Here is a 17,862-nt window from a genome sequence, read left to right as displayed (position 1 = left end):
TAATCCATTAGTAACTAATTATGCGATAATGATAATCATCTCTACATTCTAAGAAGAGCAACCATACATTCATTCAGTTTCAGTTACCCTGCTTGTCACCCCTCAAGGGATAATGAAAAAACAAGAACTACCAAGATCTTTCGGTCTTAACGACCCTTTACCACAGGCAAGACTGATCAGAACAATGAAAACACACAGCACAGGTAAGCATATACAAACGGACATTACAGGATTAACGAAAGGTCCAATTGGCTTTAAAGAAACGAAAAAACCTCCCGTGGGCTAGATTAAAGATTTAGAAGCAGCCACCCACACGCGGTCACAGGTAAGTTAATCAGAAAACAATACATTTTGAAAACAAAGAGGCATATATGATCAGACAGTACAAATTTAGTAAAATCCCGAAGGCTAAATTAAGGATTCGTGAGCGGTGTGGTCAGCCACACTGGTCAAAAGCAACTTCAATCGAAAAACAAAGCACTTTGTGTTAGTAACATAAAATTTACAAAAGTGCTCAGACAATGAGTGAGAGACGAACATAAGATATAAATATAGCGAGCATGAGAGAGATAAAAAAAAATAATCAACTACTAATCAATTAAGGTGAACTGGACCTTTTGTTAATCTTGTAATGTTCGTTTGCATATGTTTACCTGAACTGTTTCTCATTGTTCTGATCTGTCTTGCATCTAGTAAAGGGTCGTTAAGGTTGTTGAGATCTCGGCAGTTCTTGTTTTTCATTTTCTGGATCTGTCTTGATCAGTCAAGGGTCGTTAAGGTTTTTATAGTCTTCGGCAGTTCTTGTTTTTCATTTTCCTCTGTGGCATTACCTTTATTTATACATAGCATCACCGTTTATATATTTCGTGATCAAGTTAATCAATTATATATATAAATATATATATATATATATATATATATATATATATATATATATATATATATATCTAATACAATCCAAGTACTTTCCTCTTTATCCAGGCTTTTTTTGTATGTGTGTGCCTCGACAGTGCCTGAATTAAGACAAAAGCGCTGGGTATTGACGCTCTGTCTGTCCTTTTCCTATGGTAATGAAGTCACGGCCATCTGCTGTGATTATGTATATATGTGTGTATATATATGTGTATATATATATATATATATAATATAGTGTGTGTGTGTGTGTGTGTGTGTGTGTGTGTGTAACTATATGCTCAAGAGAGAGAAAGGGAGAGTTAAGCATTGTCATATCCCCCTAACGCAGCAATAACCTTTCTTATGACTACCGAGATAATCCCGCGGATTCGCGTATTTTTCTTTTTGAGTGTCGAGCGTTCCCTTTTTATCAAGTGCGCATGCGCAAGTCATCATCAAACTGACGGCAAAGAGACCACTTTACAAAGCCACCGACATTCTCTCTCCGGGTACGATAAAGTCGACTCTGTCTGGATAGAGATAACGGCTTTACTAGGGCTTGTTATCTAGTACGCGTCACCTGCTCTGACAATGGGTGTGTATATAATACTTTGATCCCCGAGATCGAGTACTGAAAATGGCGTCCCAAGGAGTTTCAGCCATGTTTAGTACCAGCTTGTTATCAAAGCGTCATCTACCCCAAGGTGCTAGTACTAAGCATGGTGGAAGCTTCCTTGGGACGCTGTGCCGAGTACTTCTAGCTCCTCGGGGGGTATACTATTTTATGTATCATTTTTCTTCTCCGTAGTATTCAAGAATAAAATTTCAGTCTTTTGTTTACATTTGTGATCGTTTGAATGATAGGCAATGCTACGAACGTTTTTGTTTACTTTTGATCCTGGATAGTTCTTGAAACTGACTGTTTGACAGTTTAATATGCTTTGATTCTCCCTTGGAGTTCTTCTGTTAAGCAGTCCAGCCCAGTCCAGTACAGAGTCCAGATTCCAGTCCATCAAGCGCGTCTAGATTTTCTGTTGGTTATATTTTGGGAAGCTTCAAGAAGACATGAAGCAGTCAATTCCACCAAAATCGAGAGTGTAGATTTCGAGGACGGAGGAAAGGAATCCATGAAACTTTGGCTTGACCATCTTGCCTCTATCGCATTTGGACGACCAGTTGAGAGATTTTAGGTAGGCTCAGTATGACTGCTCTGTTCCTTTGATGGATTTGTGCGCTCTAAGTCGCCAAAATTAATATTTCTTTTCGACTAAGTTTTCTTTGTTAAGGCTTGCTGAATTTCTTAGCATTTACGTGAAATTTGATATTTAATCATTTCCCCACGATAAATTGGTTATTTAATAAGCTATTTTCCTTAATTGTAGGTTCATTATGTAGGGTGGAATTTCGGTGAAGAAGAAATGGTGCATTTTCTCAAGGGGCAGAGAAACGTCACTCAAGTGTACTTGGAATTTTAAGTGATTAACTCAATAGTTGTCTGCGTCTTTGGATTTGATATATCCTCACTGTGGTTCCCTATTTTTTCTACCAAACTAGCCCCATTCCTGTATTGTGTGGTCGACAAATAAACGACTACTGTACAGTCCCCATACGGCGTTTAGTACCAGCACCTCGGAGCGTGGAATTCTCTGATTTATATCTTATTCCAAAACTTTTAAACTTTCGTTTCCCTTAGAGGTTCGCATGGTTGAATCGCACCTCGGAGCATGGAATTCTCTGATTTATTTCGTATTCCAAAACTTTTAAACTTCGTTTCCCTTAGAGGATGTTCGCTGCGTAGTGTAGCCAGAAGATTAAACGTATCGGTTAACAGAATGACGTCACCGGCTTAGACTTCTCAGCGAGTGAATAGTTGTCTTTCCATTTGTTCCGTCGTGCAAAACTGAGAGCATTGTTGGATAAATCCAGGTTTAAGCCTGGAGTTCCAGTCTTAAATGATTATATATATATATATATATATATATATATATATATATATATATATATATATATATATATATACATGTATATGTATATATATATGGGGATACAATCCACAAAGAAGTAAAATCCTTCTGTACTTTAAAATATACTTTCTTGTACAAGATTAAAGCTTCCGACCATCAGCTGTGTTTAGTACAAGACCACAGCTGGTGGTCGAAAGCTTTAATCCTGTACAAGAAATATACATTTTAAACTACAGAAGGATTTTATTTCAATTTTTATTGTTTCCCCATATACTTAGAGGTACGACATAGTACCTGGCTTCTGTATATATATATATATATATATATGTGTGTGTGTGTGTGTATACAATAGGCATACTTAAATTCTATAAGCTCCACAAGGGCGTGGCTTACATGTGAAGTTCAGGACTTAGTTTAATGTCTGTCCCAAGGAAGCAGTATCTATTTATAATCCTGAGTCTCAAGGTGATTCGGTTTGTGACTGTACAATCGTATAAAAAAAACGAAAGGAGCAAAAGACTAGAGGTCTGTAAATAATCCCATACGTATACAAGAGGAAAAATATCCTCGACGTAATAGACTCCCATCCAAGGTCGGCCTTCCAAGGTCACCCCTGAGGAGACGCTATGCTATGAAGCCATGCTAGCTATATGTCCTCGCTATGCGTGCGATAATAATAAAACATGACCATGCACTGCTTGAAATAGTTTTACTTCGAGTAAATACTTTATACTTGCTCGTTAATATAACAGTATTTAGATCAAAGCCAAGAGGCTAGAATGAACCGAGTCTATCTACAGCCACAAAAATCGCATGGCCGCCATTCTGGGAAGCTATGAAAGCTATGTGCCGCAGCGTGGCGAGCGTGGAGCGCTTAGCATCGCATCCGGTGTGAATCAACTTTTAAGAAGGCCTGTTGCTGCGTGTTGCTAGTCTTTCAGCATTATATTGGGATGGGGCTGTCAGTCCCACGCCCACGAAGCCGTAGAAGGTGGTCACGCACCCACCACCCGCCCACGGAAGAATTGAGACTGCTTGTTTCGATGGATTCAGGTTTCTGGATTGGTCAGTTTATATCAATTTATTGCTTTATTTTCTTTCTCTCTTTAAATGAGTGATCTCCTCTCTGCATTTCCCTTGACCTCGTCTTACTTCTTCCTAATGAACACCATATTCATTGGAGGCTTGAATTTCAGGTCAATGGCCCCTTTGGGCTTGTTCCATATGAATAGGGTTTATCTTCTGAATAATAATAATAATGATAATAATAATGAATTCACATGTAAGACATATCCTCTACTGATGAAGAGAAATCTTGTACAGTCTCAACACAAATCCTTTTTGGGCAGCGTGACTTGGCTATGTCCTTGGAATGTTTGTTGACCCCACCTGCCAGATGTTTGTTCTTTGCTATAAAGTCCTGTTCCCATGGAAGGCTCTCTCTCTCTCTCTCTCTCTCTCTCTCTCTCTCTCTCTCTCTCTCTCTCTCTCTCTGAATGTGTCCCTCTCATTCTCTCTTTCTCTCTCTCCCCTTGAATCTTTCTCTCCCTCTCCTCTGAACTCTCTCTCTCTCTCTCTCTCTCTCTCTCTCTCTCTCTCTCTCCCTGAATGTGTCCCTCTCTTTCTCTCTCTTTCTCTTCCCCTCAATCTTTCTCTCCCTCTCCCCTTGAATCTCTCTCTCTCTCTCTCTTCTATCTCTCTCTCTCTTTCTCTCTCTCTGAATGTGTCCTTCTCATTCTCTCTTTCTCTCTCTCCCCTTGAATCTTTCTCTCCCTCTCCTCTGAATCTCTCTCTCTCTCTCTCCCTAAATGTGTCCCTCTCTTTCTCTCTCTTTCTCTTCCCCTCATTCTTTCTCTCCCGCAATATATGGGAAAGACAAAAAACAAGGAAAAATATATGAGAAATATAGTAACTCAGAATGTGAACTAATAGCGGTAGAATTTGAATCTGAAAAATTGATGAACATAGTAATATATAGACCCCCTAATACTAAAGAGTTTGACTTAATAATTGAAAAATTGGATGATATATGTAGAAATCACAAGGACTGGAACTATTCTCCTATCTGGTGACTTCAACTTTCCTTTCGTAAAGAATGGAAAGAACGAATAGGAGATTGTGGTTGTACTTATACATATAAAAAAGAGAGTAATAGTAGTGCAGAAGATAAGAGGCAATTTGAAAAGCTATTAGATATGCTACTAGAATACAACATTCAACAAATAAATCACCTGCCAACAAGAAAGGAAAATACTTTAGACCTAGTATTTGTGAACGAGATGAATTATGTTAAAGAAATAATAGTTTATAATGCGAGTATTTCAGACCATAATGTCATAGAATTAACAGTTCATTCCAAAGCAAGTGAAAATAGAGATAAGCAAGAAATGAAAAAGTGGGAAGGATATGGAAAATACAACTTCTACAGTAAAAATATAAAATGGTCAGAAATTAATGAAGAATTAAACAAAGATGGGATAACATTTTCGTAAGTGATGACATAAGGGTAAATACGGAGATATTATATAAAAATATTGGAGAAAATAGTGGAAAAATATATACCGAAGAAGAAAAGTAAAAATAAACATTCAGGCATACATTGAGATGAAGAAAGGATCTTGTTCCAGAAAATCAGAAAGTGGAAAAAAGGTCTTGCAAAAGAAAAAAAATGCATGGAAAGTTATAGAACTAAAAAGTAAGATAGAAAATGCAGAACAAAAGATTATACAATCAAAAGAAAATGAAAAACGGGACTTGGAAGAAAAAACCCTATTAAAATCAATCAAAAGCCCCAAAACCCCAAAAAAACTATTATACTGCATATGCGAAGAAGATGAATAAAAGAAGGAATAGAAATAGGCCCTCTGAGAATTGAAGGGAGATTAACGAATGAAAAAAAGGAAATTTGCAAACATACTGGCAGAACGATATAAGAGAGAATTCACCCCTAGAATAGATAATGAAGATAATGATATAGAAGTAAGGGATGAAAATAGTGAATATTTAGCTGACATAGATATTAATGAAGCTGATATTGTGCAGGCTATTAATGAAATTAAAAATGGAGCTGCTGCAGGGCCTGATGGAATTCCCGCTATTTTGTTAAAGAAAGTAGTTCATTCTATCGCAAAGCCACTTGCAATATTATTAAGACAAAGTATAGATACAGGCAAGATATATGATGAGCACAAATTAGCATATATTACCCCTACTTTCAAAAGTGGATCAAGACTAGAGGCAAGTAATTATAGGACTGTGAGTCTAACACATCACATATTATGAAAGTGTATGAAAGGGTAATGAAGAAAAATATTATGAAAAACATTTAATAAAAAATAATTTGTTTAATAAAGGACAACATGGTTTGGTACCCGGAAAAAGTACACAAACCCAACTGTTAGTCCACCGTGAGAACATATTCAAAAATATGAAAAGCGGAAATGAAAACAGATGTTTTTGGTGGTTTATTTAGACTTTGCAAAAGCTTTTGATAAAGTAGACCATAATATATTAGCAAAGAAAATTAGAAAACACAATATCGTGGATAAAGTAGGAAGATGGTTAAAGAATTTTTACACAACAGAAAACAATAGTTATTGCAAACGACGAGAAATCGGGATGAAGCCAAGGTAATATCCGGTGTGCCGCAAGGTACGGTGTTAGCTGCAATACTGTTTGTTATTATGATTGAAGACATAGACAATAATGTTAAGGATTCGGTAGTGAGTAGTTTCGCAGATGACACAAGAATAAGTAGAGAAATTACTTGTGATGAAGATAGGTGAAACGCTCTACAAAGAGACCTTAACAAAGTATATGATTGGGCAGAGGTAAATAGGATGGTATTTAACTCCGATAAATTTGAATCAATAAATTATTGGAGACAGAGAAAGAAAGCTATATGCATATAAGGGACCTAATAATGAGACCATCACAAATAAGGAAGCAGTTAAAGACCTGGTGGTGATGATGAATAGGAACATGTTATGCAATGATCAAATAGCAACTCTGTTGGCAAAATGTAAAGCAAAAATGGGAATGTTGTTACGGCACTTCAAAAACAAGAAAAGCTGAAACACATGATTATGCTTTATAAAACATATGTTCGTCAGTTCCACTTGAATATTGCAATATGATATGGTACCCACACTATCAAAAGGATATTGCACAAATAGAGAGTGTACAAAGGTCCTTACAGCTAGAATAGAAGAAGTTAAGGACCTAGACTACTGGGAAAGACTACAATTCTTAAAATTATTATAGTCTAGAAGGAGAGAGAACGCTACATGATAATTCAGGCATGGAAACAGATAGAAGGAATAGCAGAAAATATATCAGAACTAAAAATATCAGAAAGAGCAAGCAGAGGTAGATTAATAGTGCCCAAAAAACTATACCAGAAAAATAAGGAAAGCACACAGGACATTAATCCACTACGCACCAGCATCGATAATTGCAGCGTCTATTCAATGCGTTGCCAGCTCATCTGAGGAATATATCAGGAGTGAGCGTAGAGTGTGTTAAGAATAAGCTCGACAAATATCTAAACTGCATCCCAGACCATCCAAGATTGGAAGATGCAAAATATACCGGAAGATGTACTAGCAACTCTCTGGTAGACATTAGAGGTGCCTCACACTGAGGGACCTGGGGCAACCCGAACAAGATGTAAGGTCTGTAAGGTCTGTAAGGTCTCTCCCTTGAATTTCTCTCTCTCTCTCTCTCTCTCTCTCTCTCTCTCTCTCTCTCTCTCTCTGAATCTCTATCTCTCTCTCTTTCTATCTCTTCCTGAAACAGCAGACTGGATCGAAGACTGGCCAACTAATAGAAAACAGAGAGTCGTAATAAACGGTGAAGGATCAGAATAGGCAAATATGACAAGCGGAGTTCCTCAGGGTTCTGTCCTTGGCCCGCTCTTGTTTTTTATTTATATTAATGACACTGATGTAGGATTAACTAGCAAGATAGCCAAATTTGCAGATGACACCAAACTAGGTGTAAATGTAGCAGACCCAGAAATAGTAGAAATTTTAAGAAATGATCTAAAGAACATAAGAGTGGTCAAAAAGATGGCAAATTACTTTTAATGTGGATAAGTGCAAAGTGTTACAAATAGGAACAAACAGCCCTCATGCCAACTGCATACTGCTTGGGAGTGATAAAAATAGTGTAGAATAAGAAGAGGACCTTGTGATAATTATTACCAGCGACTTAAAATCCACAAAACAGTGCATAAAGGCCGAAAAGAAGGCACAGAAAACAGTGGTATACAGGAAGAGGCGATTCAAATACAGAAACAAGGAAACGGTGCTGCACCTCTACACATCAATAGTTAGACCTCATCTTGAATATGCAGTAAAGTTTTGGTCACCAACACTAAGAAAAGACATAAATAGACTAGAAGGGGTAAAAGCAAGAGCCACAAAGTTAATTCTATCCATCAGGCAAATAGGTTACCAAAGACGACTAGAGAGCCAGAACATGTATGGCTTAGAAACACGACGATTGCGAGGACTACTAATACAAACATTCAAAATAATGAAAAGCATAACAAAAGTAGGCAGTAACCTATTTACATTAAACGAAAACCAGACAAGAAATAATGGATGGAAACTAGAGCTGAAGAGATCAACACATCTCATTGTGGGAACTTCCTCACATACAAGATATGTGAGACGTGGAATAAACTGCCACCAGAAGTTGTAAACAGCAACATTGTGGAAGAGTTTAAAAGAAAGCTAGACAAAATCATTAGGACACTGTGAATGCACTGTAAAACCTGCTCTAAGAGATAAGTGAGCGCACGATGTCTCCTTGGATGGACTAATAAATCTTTGAGACATCCTAATCCTTTTAACTCCTTGTAACTCTCTCTCTCTCTCTCTCTCTCTCTCTCTCTCCTCTCTCTCTCTCTCTTGATGTAAGCTTAACTAGCAGGATAGCCAAATTCGCAGATGACTCCAAACTAGGTGTAAATGCAGCAGACCAAGATATAGTGGAAAGCTTAAGAAATTATCTAAAAAAAATAGGAGTGGTAAAAAAGATGGCAAATGCCTTTTAACTTGGCTAAGTGTAAAGTGTTACAAATGGGAACAAACAACCCTCATGCCAACTACATGGTGGTTGGGTTGGGAATGACATAGATAGTGTGGAACAAGAAGAGGACCCTGAAGTCATTATTACCAAGGACTAAAATCCACAAAACAGTGCATAAAAGCTGAAAAGAAGGCACAGAAACTAGTGGGATACATAAAGAGGCAGTTCAAATACAGAAACAGGGAAACGGTGCTGCAGCTCTACACATCAATAGTTAGACCTCATCTTGAATATGCTGTACAGTTTTGGTCACCAACACTAAGAAAAGACATAAATAGATTATAAGGGGTACGGGCAAGAGCAACAAAGTTAATTCCATCCATCAGGCAAATAGGTTACCAAAGACGACTGGAGAGCCTAAACATGGATGGCTTAGAAACACGACGATTGCGAGAAGAACTAACAGAAACATTCAAAATACTGAAAAGCATAACAAAAGTAGGCAGTAACCTATTTAAGTCCAACTAAAAGTAGACAAGATATAATGGATGGAAACTAAAACTGAGGAGATACAACACATCCCATTGTGGGAACTTCTTTATATACAAGATATGTGACACGTGGAATAAACTGCCACCAGAAGTTGTAAACAGCAAAAGAAAGCTAGACAAAATCATTAGGACACTAAATGAACAGTAAAACCTGCTCCAAGAGATAAGTGAGCCCACCATCTCACCTTGGATGGACTAACAAGTCTTTGAGACATCCTAATCCTTGTAACTACTTGTATCTCTGAATTGGTCGTAAGATTCATTCTCTCTCTCTCTCTCTCTCTCTCTCTCTCTCTCAATTAGTGTAATGTTCATTATCCACCCGCCCTCTCTCGCTCTCTCTCAATTAGTGAAATGTTCATTATCCACCCGCTCTCTCTCTCTCTCTCTCAGACAAGAAATAATGCCGGAAACTAGAGCTGAAGAGATACAACACATCTCATTGTGGGAACTTCTTCACATACAAGATATGTGACAAGTGGAATAAACTTCCATCATAACTTGAAAACAGCAACAGTGCGGAAGAGTTTAAAAGAAAGCTAGACAAAATCATTAGGACACTGTGAATGAACAGTAAAACCTGTTCCTAGAGAAAAGTGAGCACACGATCTCTCCTTGGATGAACTAACAAGTCTTTGTGACATCCTAATCCTTGTAACTCTCTTAATCCATTTGTTTCCTACTCTCTCTCTCTCTCTCTCTCTCTCTCTCTCTCTCTCTCTCTCTCTCTCTACACATACTGGCATTTCCAAAACTATAAACTTGCGCAAGAGAAAGTAATATCAGAGACATAAAGCCAGCTTTGTTCATTAACATCAAAGTTTAGTGGCGAAAATCCGTTTCCTCTGGGTAAAAACTAATAATAATAATAATAATGATAATAATAATAATAATAATAATAATAATAATAAAGCTTGTGGCAAAAGGTACACCACTTAAAAGGGGAAAAATGAACTAATAAGAAGGCAAATATTATATTCAACGTTTTTTTCATAATCGTATGTACAGGAAAAGTTATTAAAAACTGATATAAAGCAGAATTAATAGGAAAGCAGTAATATGGGTTATAAAGTTATTTTGAAATAACTGATGATATATATATGTAGTATATATATGTATATATATATATATATATATATATATATATATATATATATATATATATTATATATATTCATATATACGAGTGTGTTGTGAGTTGTACATTTATAGAAAGCCTCAGATGAGAGTATATCAGTAACATAGACACACTTATAGTGATAAATCAGCATTGTAAAGGTAAATAACTGCTCTTCAAATATTGGCCGCAAAACCCCGACTACTAGTTTCTCAAATACCTTCAGATACTGACGACGAGTTTTTGTTTACTTTTCAATGTGATTTCTCTTCTTATATAACCTAAAAGAGAGAGAGAGAGAGATAAGGCAAAAGATCTGCAGAAAGCAGGATAGAGATTGAATTAACAGTGAAAGAGTAGTATGTAGATAAAATACTAAGAGACAGGGAGATAATGAGAAAAAAACAACGGACTTAGTGAAATAGGTTGAAAGCTGGTGAGAGAAAGAACGCCAGACAGATAGATAAGACTCTCGAGAGTCAGGAATATGTTCACCTCTTCATCAAGCAGCGAATCTCCTTATCATCTGATTAGGTGGCACCATTATCAAACAATAAAATGGTCTTGCATTCTCTCGGGAGAGCTAGTCGAACTTTAGAGGACGCAGGGGTAGTGAGGTGTTCCTAAGGTAGCGTTGTCAAACCCTTATGGTTTTGCGCATCCCGTCGTTGAGGTGCTCGGTGAAGCGAAGCGCTTTGAGTGCTTACTGTATATAATATATATATATATATTTATAATATATATATTATTCTGATATATGTATATATATATATATATATATATATATATATATATCTATTATATATATTTATATCTATATATAGATATACTATATTATCTATATATATATATATATATATATATATATATACATATATATCTATACTTATATATATATATATACATATATACTATAGTATTTTCTATCTATATATATATATATCTATATATCTATATATATATATATGTCTATATATATATCTCTATGTATATCTATATATATAATCTCCTATCTATAAATAATATATATATCGGTTATATACGCTATCTATAGATATATATCTATATATATATATATATATCTTTTATCTTTGATCTAGTATATACTCCTATCTATATATAATTGATTTTAATTTTCGTAAGAATATACCTCTATCTCTATCTATATCTAAAATGGGCATATACAGCCACGATTTCAAGTTCAATACCATTCACAGTTTGTTTCTTGTAAGCTATTTCTTTATTCTCATAAACTTTTTTTTTCTACAGGTTGACCAATAATTCTCAGACCGAAATGGACAAGATCAAATTCATAAACGTTCTCTTAGTTGGCATATTCCTCTTTGTGCCAGGCTCCTTAGCCACTTTTGCGTAAGTACTCCAATTTTAAGTTTTTTTGTAAAAGAAAACTATTGAGATGGTTCTTTGTCCGTCCGTCCGCCCCCAGATCCAAAAAAAAAAAATCCTGAGGTTAGAGGGCTGCAAAATGGCATGTTGATCATCCACCCTCAACCATCAAACTTAACAAATTGCATCCTTCAACCCTCAGCAGTTTTTATTTTGCTGAATGTTAAATTTAGCCATGATCGTGCGTCTGCCAACAACACAAGCCATGGGACGTAGCTAAGAGTTTCATACAGCATTATATGATGAACAGAAAAATCATTTGCGCCGAAGCATTTGTATTTCTTTTATTTTCATTTTCAAGATTTTTCACAAACGGAGGAGTAAAATCCACAAAAGCTTTCTTAGAAGATACTTTTTATTACCACTGCGACTTCAGTAGGTTTTCATTAGTTCCCAGTTATGTTCTGCCTCGTGGCCTTACAAGGATAACATTATTTTCTGTATAAATTATTATCATTCTAACAAACGTCGTAATAATCAGAATTTTAGTGTTTTCAGTTATGGTGCTTATTTATGCTGCTTTAAAGTTTTATGTTTCTAAATCACATTTTCATACTTATTCTTAAGTGTTTCCAGTCTATCTATCTTTATTTTTCAATTTATATTCTGGCATTGCATCCCCCATTTTCGTTTGCTATTGGTCCACCTGCCATTTAGAGGGTGCAGTAGGTGTTTCCTCCCACCAAGGGGTTCACAACCCTTCAATAGTTAATAGCTCATTGACCAATATGGAATATCTTCATCCCTGTACCATTTACAGGTTACCATCTCCTTGGGGCTACACCTGCAATTCTGCCACTGGAAAGTGTGTCAAAGCAGAAAGGACAGGCATATCCAGCAGCATTTCTTTATCCAGGTGCAAACTGGCTTGTGGCAAAGAGGGCGTTTTGTGGCCTAAACCAACCTCTGTGAATCTGGATGGAGGCATAACAGAGTTTTTGCCCAGCAATGTCACGCTCAGTTTCACAGTCTCCACAGAGGAGGTGGAAAGGCTCTTGCAACAAGCAACTGGTATCTTCAAGGAAAACTTGCAGATGAATCACCCAGAGTATGTCAATGGAAAGGCATCATGGGAGGGCTTCTACGACCCAGCAACTGTTGCTCATGTGCTCCACCTTGACATCACAGTAAGTGGAGTTGACACTAGGCTGAAACTGGAGACAGATGAATCTTATTCATTATCCATAGCTACTTCAGGGGCTCAGTCCACAGCCACCATAATTGCCGCTTCATATTTTGGTGCTCGACACGCCCTAGAGACACTCTCCCAACTAATTGCCTACGAGGAGAACACCAATGCTCTTTTGCTCGTCAGTAAAGCCACAATTGGGGACTCTCCAGTCTTCCCATACCGAGGTATTCTACTTGACACATCCCGTAACTTCTATCCAGTGGAGGCTATTGAACGCACCCTTGATGCCATGGCTGCTAACAAGCTAAATACCTTCCACTGGCATGTGACAGACTCCCACTCATTTCCCATCTACTTGGAAAACCTGCCGAAGATGACTTACTATGGTGCCTATTCCTCTAGTCAGATCTACCACCCAGCAGATGTAAAGCACATTGTGGAATACGGGAGGGTCAGGGGAATTCGCGTCTTACCAGAGCTCGACGCACCAGCTCATGTTGGGAATGGCTTTCAGTGGGGGCCTCAGCACGGACTTGGAAACTTAGCTGTCTGTGTTAATGAGGTGAGGACCACAATGTGGTGATAAATGTTTGTAATTGAATGTTTGTAATCAATGCCAGTAGGATCCATGATTTTAGTAGTTGGACATATTCTCTTTTTGATATTTTGCTCTCTAGCATTCAAGTTTGTCAGAGACCTTTAAACCCAAGATCTTGTTTAAATCTCTGAAATTGCTCTGCAATGGTATCACTGTGAGAAATGTCCTTTGAGTTTGTGAAACTGATTAGTATCAATTGGACTGAGGTGACCTTTAGCAAGTATTTAGAATCTATACCCCAGTCAAAATTAATTTTAGTTGCTGAAAATATTGAGAGAAAAATAATTTGGTGAAAGAAGATATGACGTAGTATCTGCCTTTTCATTTCTGAAAAATATTAATTATAGATAGGAATCTTAACTAGAATTCGTTTTATGTCTATTAATCTGTTATTTTCCATATCACTCGCCGTAAAATAAGAATACCATACACTTAATAATAATAATGAAAGAAAGATAAATCTTTATTTATGTTGACTTTATCATTAAAAATAGGAACCATGGCAATCCTTCTGTCTGGAACCCCCCTGTGGCCAACTGAATCTAGCCAACGAGAAGATGTATGAGGTTTTGGGCCAGATATACAGAGATTTGATTAACCTCTTCCAACCCCTTGACCTGTTTCATTTTGGAGGTGACGAAGTAAGTCTTAGCTGGATGTTTATTGTAACTATATTTCTTAAAGGTAAACTTTGTGTTAGTAGTCATAATTTCTCTTTACAACTGATACCCCTGTATATCTCTAGTGATTGTAAATCAGCTTACTGTATCTTTCAAGATAAACCTCGCTTGTTGGAACAGCACCAAAGAAATTATGGATTGGATGAACGCAAATGGATTTGGGACCAGTGAGGATGCTTACTATGAGCAGTGGAGTAAGTTCCAAGAGAAGGCTCTGCAGCTGCTCACAATAGCCAATAACAATGCTAAGATTCCAGGAATCCTTTGGACTTCCCACCTGACAGAGAAGGGCCGCGCTGACTTGTACCTCCCAAAGAAAGATTATATCATCCAGATCTGGACAGAACATAACGATTCTGTCATAGGAGAACTCCTCGATAAGAAGTACAGGGTCATCTTCAGTAATTATGACCACTGGTACTTGGATTGTGGAGTTGGCGCCTGGATTGGGGAGGGAAATAACTGGTGTAGTCCATATAAAGGTTGGCAGACTGTTTATGACAACTCTCCTATTGAGATTGCCAGGGCTTTAGCTTCCACACCTCTGGACACCTCTCTCATTTTGGGTGGCGAAGCTGCTCTTTGGAGTGAACAAGCTGATGCTGCTACTCTGGATTCTAAGGTAAGGTTCAGTGGTAAAAGTCTCCTTTCACTTATCCTTGGCAAATGACAAAGTATTTTATGGGTTTGTGAAAAAGAAAATATTTGCTCATGACTTTAACTGTTTTAAGCTTTTGAGTAGATAATCATCTGAAAATTTCACTCAGTGATAGTAATTTAGGATAGACATAAGTCTAGCTCTTGTATATACAGTCATTCTTTATATAAAAAAAGCACAGCATTCAAGATCTTTTGGGAGTTAATGGTAGGGAAAGGATACAGGGAAACAACAGAGCAAGGCATAGAGGCCACCATACAGGACGCTCATTATATCGAAAACTAGTTTCATTCTTAACAGCAGGAGAGAGCTGAAGGATATGTCAGTTTAGCTAATTGCTATCATTCAGCTCGGTCGTACTACCATCTCAGCCAAGAGATGTACCTAGACCACCATTCATTCTAAAAGCATTCTTTCTCCAGTGTTGGCCAACAGTCGAAATAATCCCACCAGTACTTCTTATAGATGTAGCAACAGGACAAATCCTAATGCAATAAGAATGGAATAGAATATGTAATTTAGGTCAAAGGCCAAGTTTTGGACCTTTGAGGGCACTTAGTGCTGCAAGGGAAACTGACGGTAATAAGGTTTGAAAGGTTTAATGGGAGGAAATCGTTGCAGTTGCACTGTGAAACAATTGTTTGAGAAGGTTGAGGAAAGCAAGATGGAAGAAAGAAAACATAGAGGGAGGTACAATCCAAAGAATGAAAGGAGTTGCAGCTAGGGACCAAAGGGACGCCTCAAAGAACTTTAAGTAATGCCCACAGTGTAGGAGGTGAGAGAATTAGAGAATTAATCTTATTATTAATGCAATAAAGAAAAACTTGTTACAGCTGTGGCCCCGTGGCTCTGCCCTAGCTGAGAGGCTCTGGTCCAACCCGAGCCACAACTGGGAGGCGGCACAAACCCGGCTGATCCACCACCGACAGAGACTGGTCCAGAGAGGCATCCAGGCAGAGCGAATCCAGCCCGAGTGGTGCCACCAGAATGAGGGACTCTGCAACGCCCGCAAGGAATCGTAGTGATGTCCTTCGAGAGGATAGGGATATTTGGGTGGCTTTTTTTTATTTATCTTTTAAAATGGTAATCTAGTCATGGATATTGCATGCACGTGGAGTTGTGACACAAAAATACATATTCATATATATATATATATATATATATATATATATATATATATATATATATATATATATATATATATATCTATATATATATATACATATATATATAATATATATATATATATATATATATATATATATATATATATATATACTATATATATATATATATATATATATATACTATATATATATATATATATATATATATATATATATATAGGTGTGTGTGCGTCTGTGTTTATTTAGAATTGTTATGAAGTAAGAAAGAATGCTAGAAAGGTGGTGTCAAAGAAGTATCATATTGGAAGATGCTAAAACATGTATAAGGCAAGAGAGTACGACATAAAAAATATGTAAATGCAGCAGTGAGCTCTCACATGTCTGCTTTTGTTTAAGGAAGTTCGACGCACTACTGATGAGCCCTCTGCGTAGGTTTATGAAGCAGATGATTTTTTGTAAGTTTTCTGACCAGGTGTTTCATTCACGGCTCATCAGTTGAGGTATGAATGTAGCAGTGACTGGTGTTAATCTTTTTCTAGAGAGCCATACGCACTGCTGGGAATATAGTTAAGAGTTGTGAAATTCACAGCCAAACAAACACACAAACACATCATATACGGACAACACAACTCAAGACTTAAATCCTATGAATCTGTAGCAATAAAAATAAATAAACATTTCTAAGAGTACCCTGTCTTTCTGGTATTTCCTGGCCAAGGCTATTTATGATCTTTAGTCATTTTCCATGCATTCTATTATCTATTTGTTAAAGTATTAATTTATTTCTTATTTTAAATAAGTGGGATCTCTTCTTTCTATGTTTCCCTTTACCTCGTCTTACTTCTTCCTAATGAACACCTTAATATTCTTTGGAAGCTGGAATTTCAAGTCAATTGCCCTTTTGGTGGTTTGTGCCTAAGAATAGGTTCCATCCTCTGAATAATAATAATAATTAATAATAATAATAATAATAATAATAATAATAATAATAATAATAATAATAATAATGAAGGAGTGATAGAAAACGATCACTCTGGGACTACATTATCAGAACAGATAGGGTGATGCGTGTAAATAGGCCAGACGTGACGTTGATTGACAAAATCAAGAAGAAAGCATCATTCATTGATGTCGCAATACCATGGAACACCAGAATTGACGAGAAAGAGAGGGGAAAAAAATGGATAAATATAAAGACCTGAAAATAGATATAAGAAGGATATGGGATATGCCAGTGGAAATTGTACCCATAATCATAGGAACACTAGGCACGAGACTCATTTAATAACTGGCACGCGGAAAGCATAACAGAAACCAACAACGACCAGAGTGGAGCTATAAAAATATTTTATAAAAACTAAATGCACCACAGATATATGGAAGACGAAAAGGCTATTAGGAAAATAATAAATGAAAATTTCTCCCCCACTCCAGAAAGTGATAAAATTAACCTTAATTTATTTTTAAAATATGAAAACCAGCCAGCTGCTTCTTAAAAACAACCTGGCGCCCCCAGAAACTTCTTAGAAGAGAAGAAGTGTCATCTTCGAATTCACATGCCCGGTGGATGGATGCCACCATTCTTATATCGGGATGACCACTACCAGACTCTCCAAGCGTCTCTCCTGCCACCTTCAAGAAGGGGCCATTTTCAATCACTACAGGGAAAAACATAACAGAAGACCAGAGAGAGCTGAG

General features: G+C 36.9%; 2 protein-coding genes across 4 annotated transcripts in view; one reads left to right on the top strand and one right to left on the bottom strand.

The window, feature by feature from the left end:
* Positions 1 to 17,862, bottom strand: part of LOC135208037 (ionotropic receptor 21a-like) — a 102,688-nt gene that overhangs the window by 78,773 nt on the left and 6,053 nt on the right. The window lies entirely within an intron of this gene.
* On the top strand, positions 11,133 to 16,188 carry LOC135208035 (chitooligosaccharidolytic beta-N-acetylglucosaminidase-like). Its single transcript, XM_064240154.1, has 6 exons — positions 11,133 to 11,190; positions 11,832 to 11,933; positions 12,730 to 13,663; positions 14,194 to 14,340; positions 14,477 to 15,001; positions 15,871 to 16,188. The coding sequence occupies exons 2-6, from the start codon at positions 11,857 to 11,859 to the stop codon at positions 16,057 to 16,059; spliced, it is 1,872 nt and encodes a 623-aa protein (XP_064096224.1). The 5' UTR covers positions 11,133 to 11,190; positions 11,832 to 11,856; the 3' UTR covers positions 16,060 to 16,188.

Source organism: Macrobrachium nipponense, chromosome 34 (assembly GCF_015104395.2).
Source record: "Macrobrachium nipponense isolate FS-2020 chromosome 34, ASM1510439v2, whole genome shotgun sequence".
Lineage (NCBI taxonomy): Eukaryota > Metazoa > Arthropoda > Malacostraca > Decapoda > Palaemonidae > Macrobrachium > Macrobrachium nipponense.
This window is presented reverse-complemented; position numbering and strand designations above follow the sequence as displayed.

Coding starts and splice junctions, on each gene's coding strand:
- LOC135208035 (XM_064240154.1), top strand. CDS start 11,857: ATGGACAAGATCAAATTCATAAACGTTCTCTTAGTTGGCATATTCCTC. Junction 11,934..12,729: donor GGCTCCTTAGCCACTTTTGC/GTAAGTACTCCA, acceptor TACCATTTACAG/GTTACCATCTCCTTGGGGCT. Junction 15,002..15,870: donor CTGCTACTCTGGATTCTAAG/GTAAGGTTCAGT, acceptor AACTTGTTACAG/CTGTGGCCCCGTGGCTCTGC.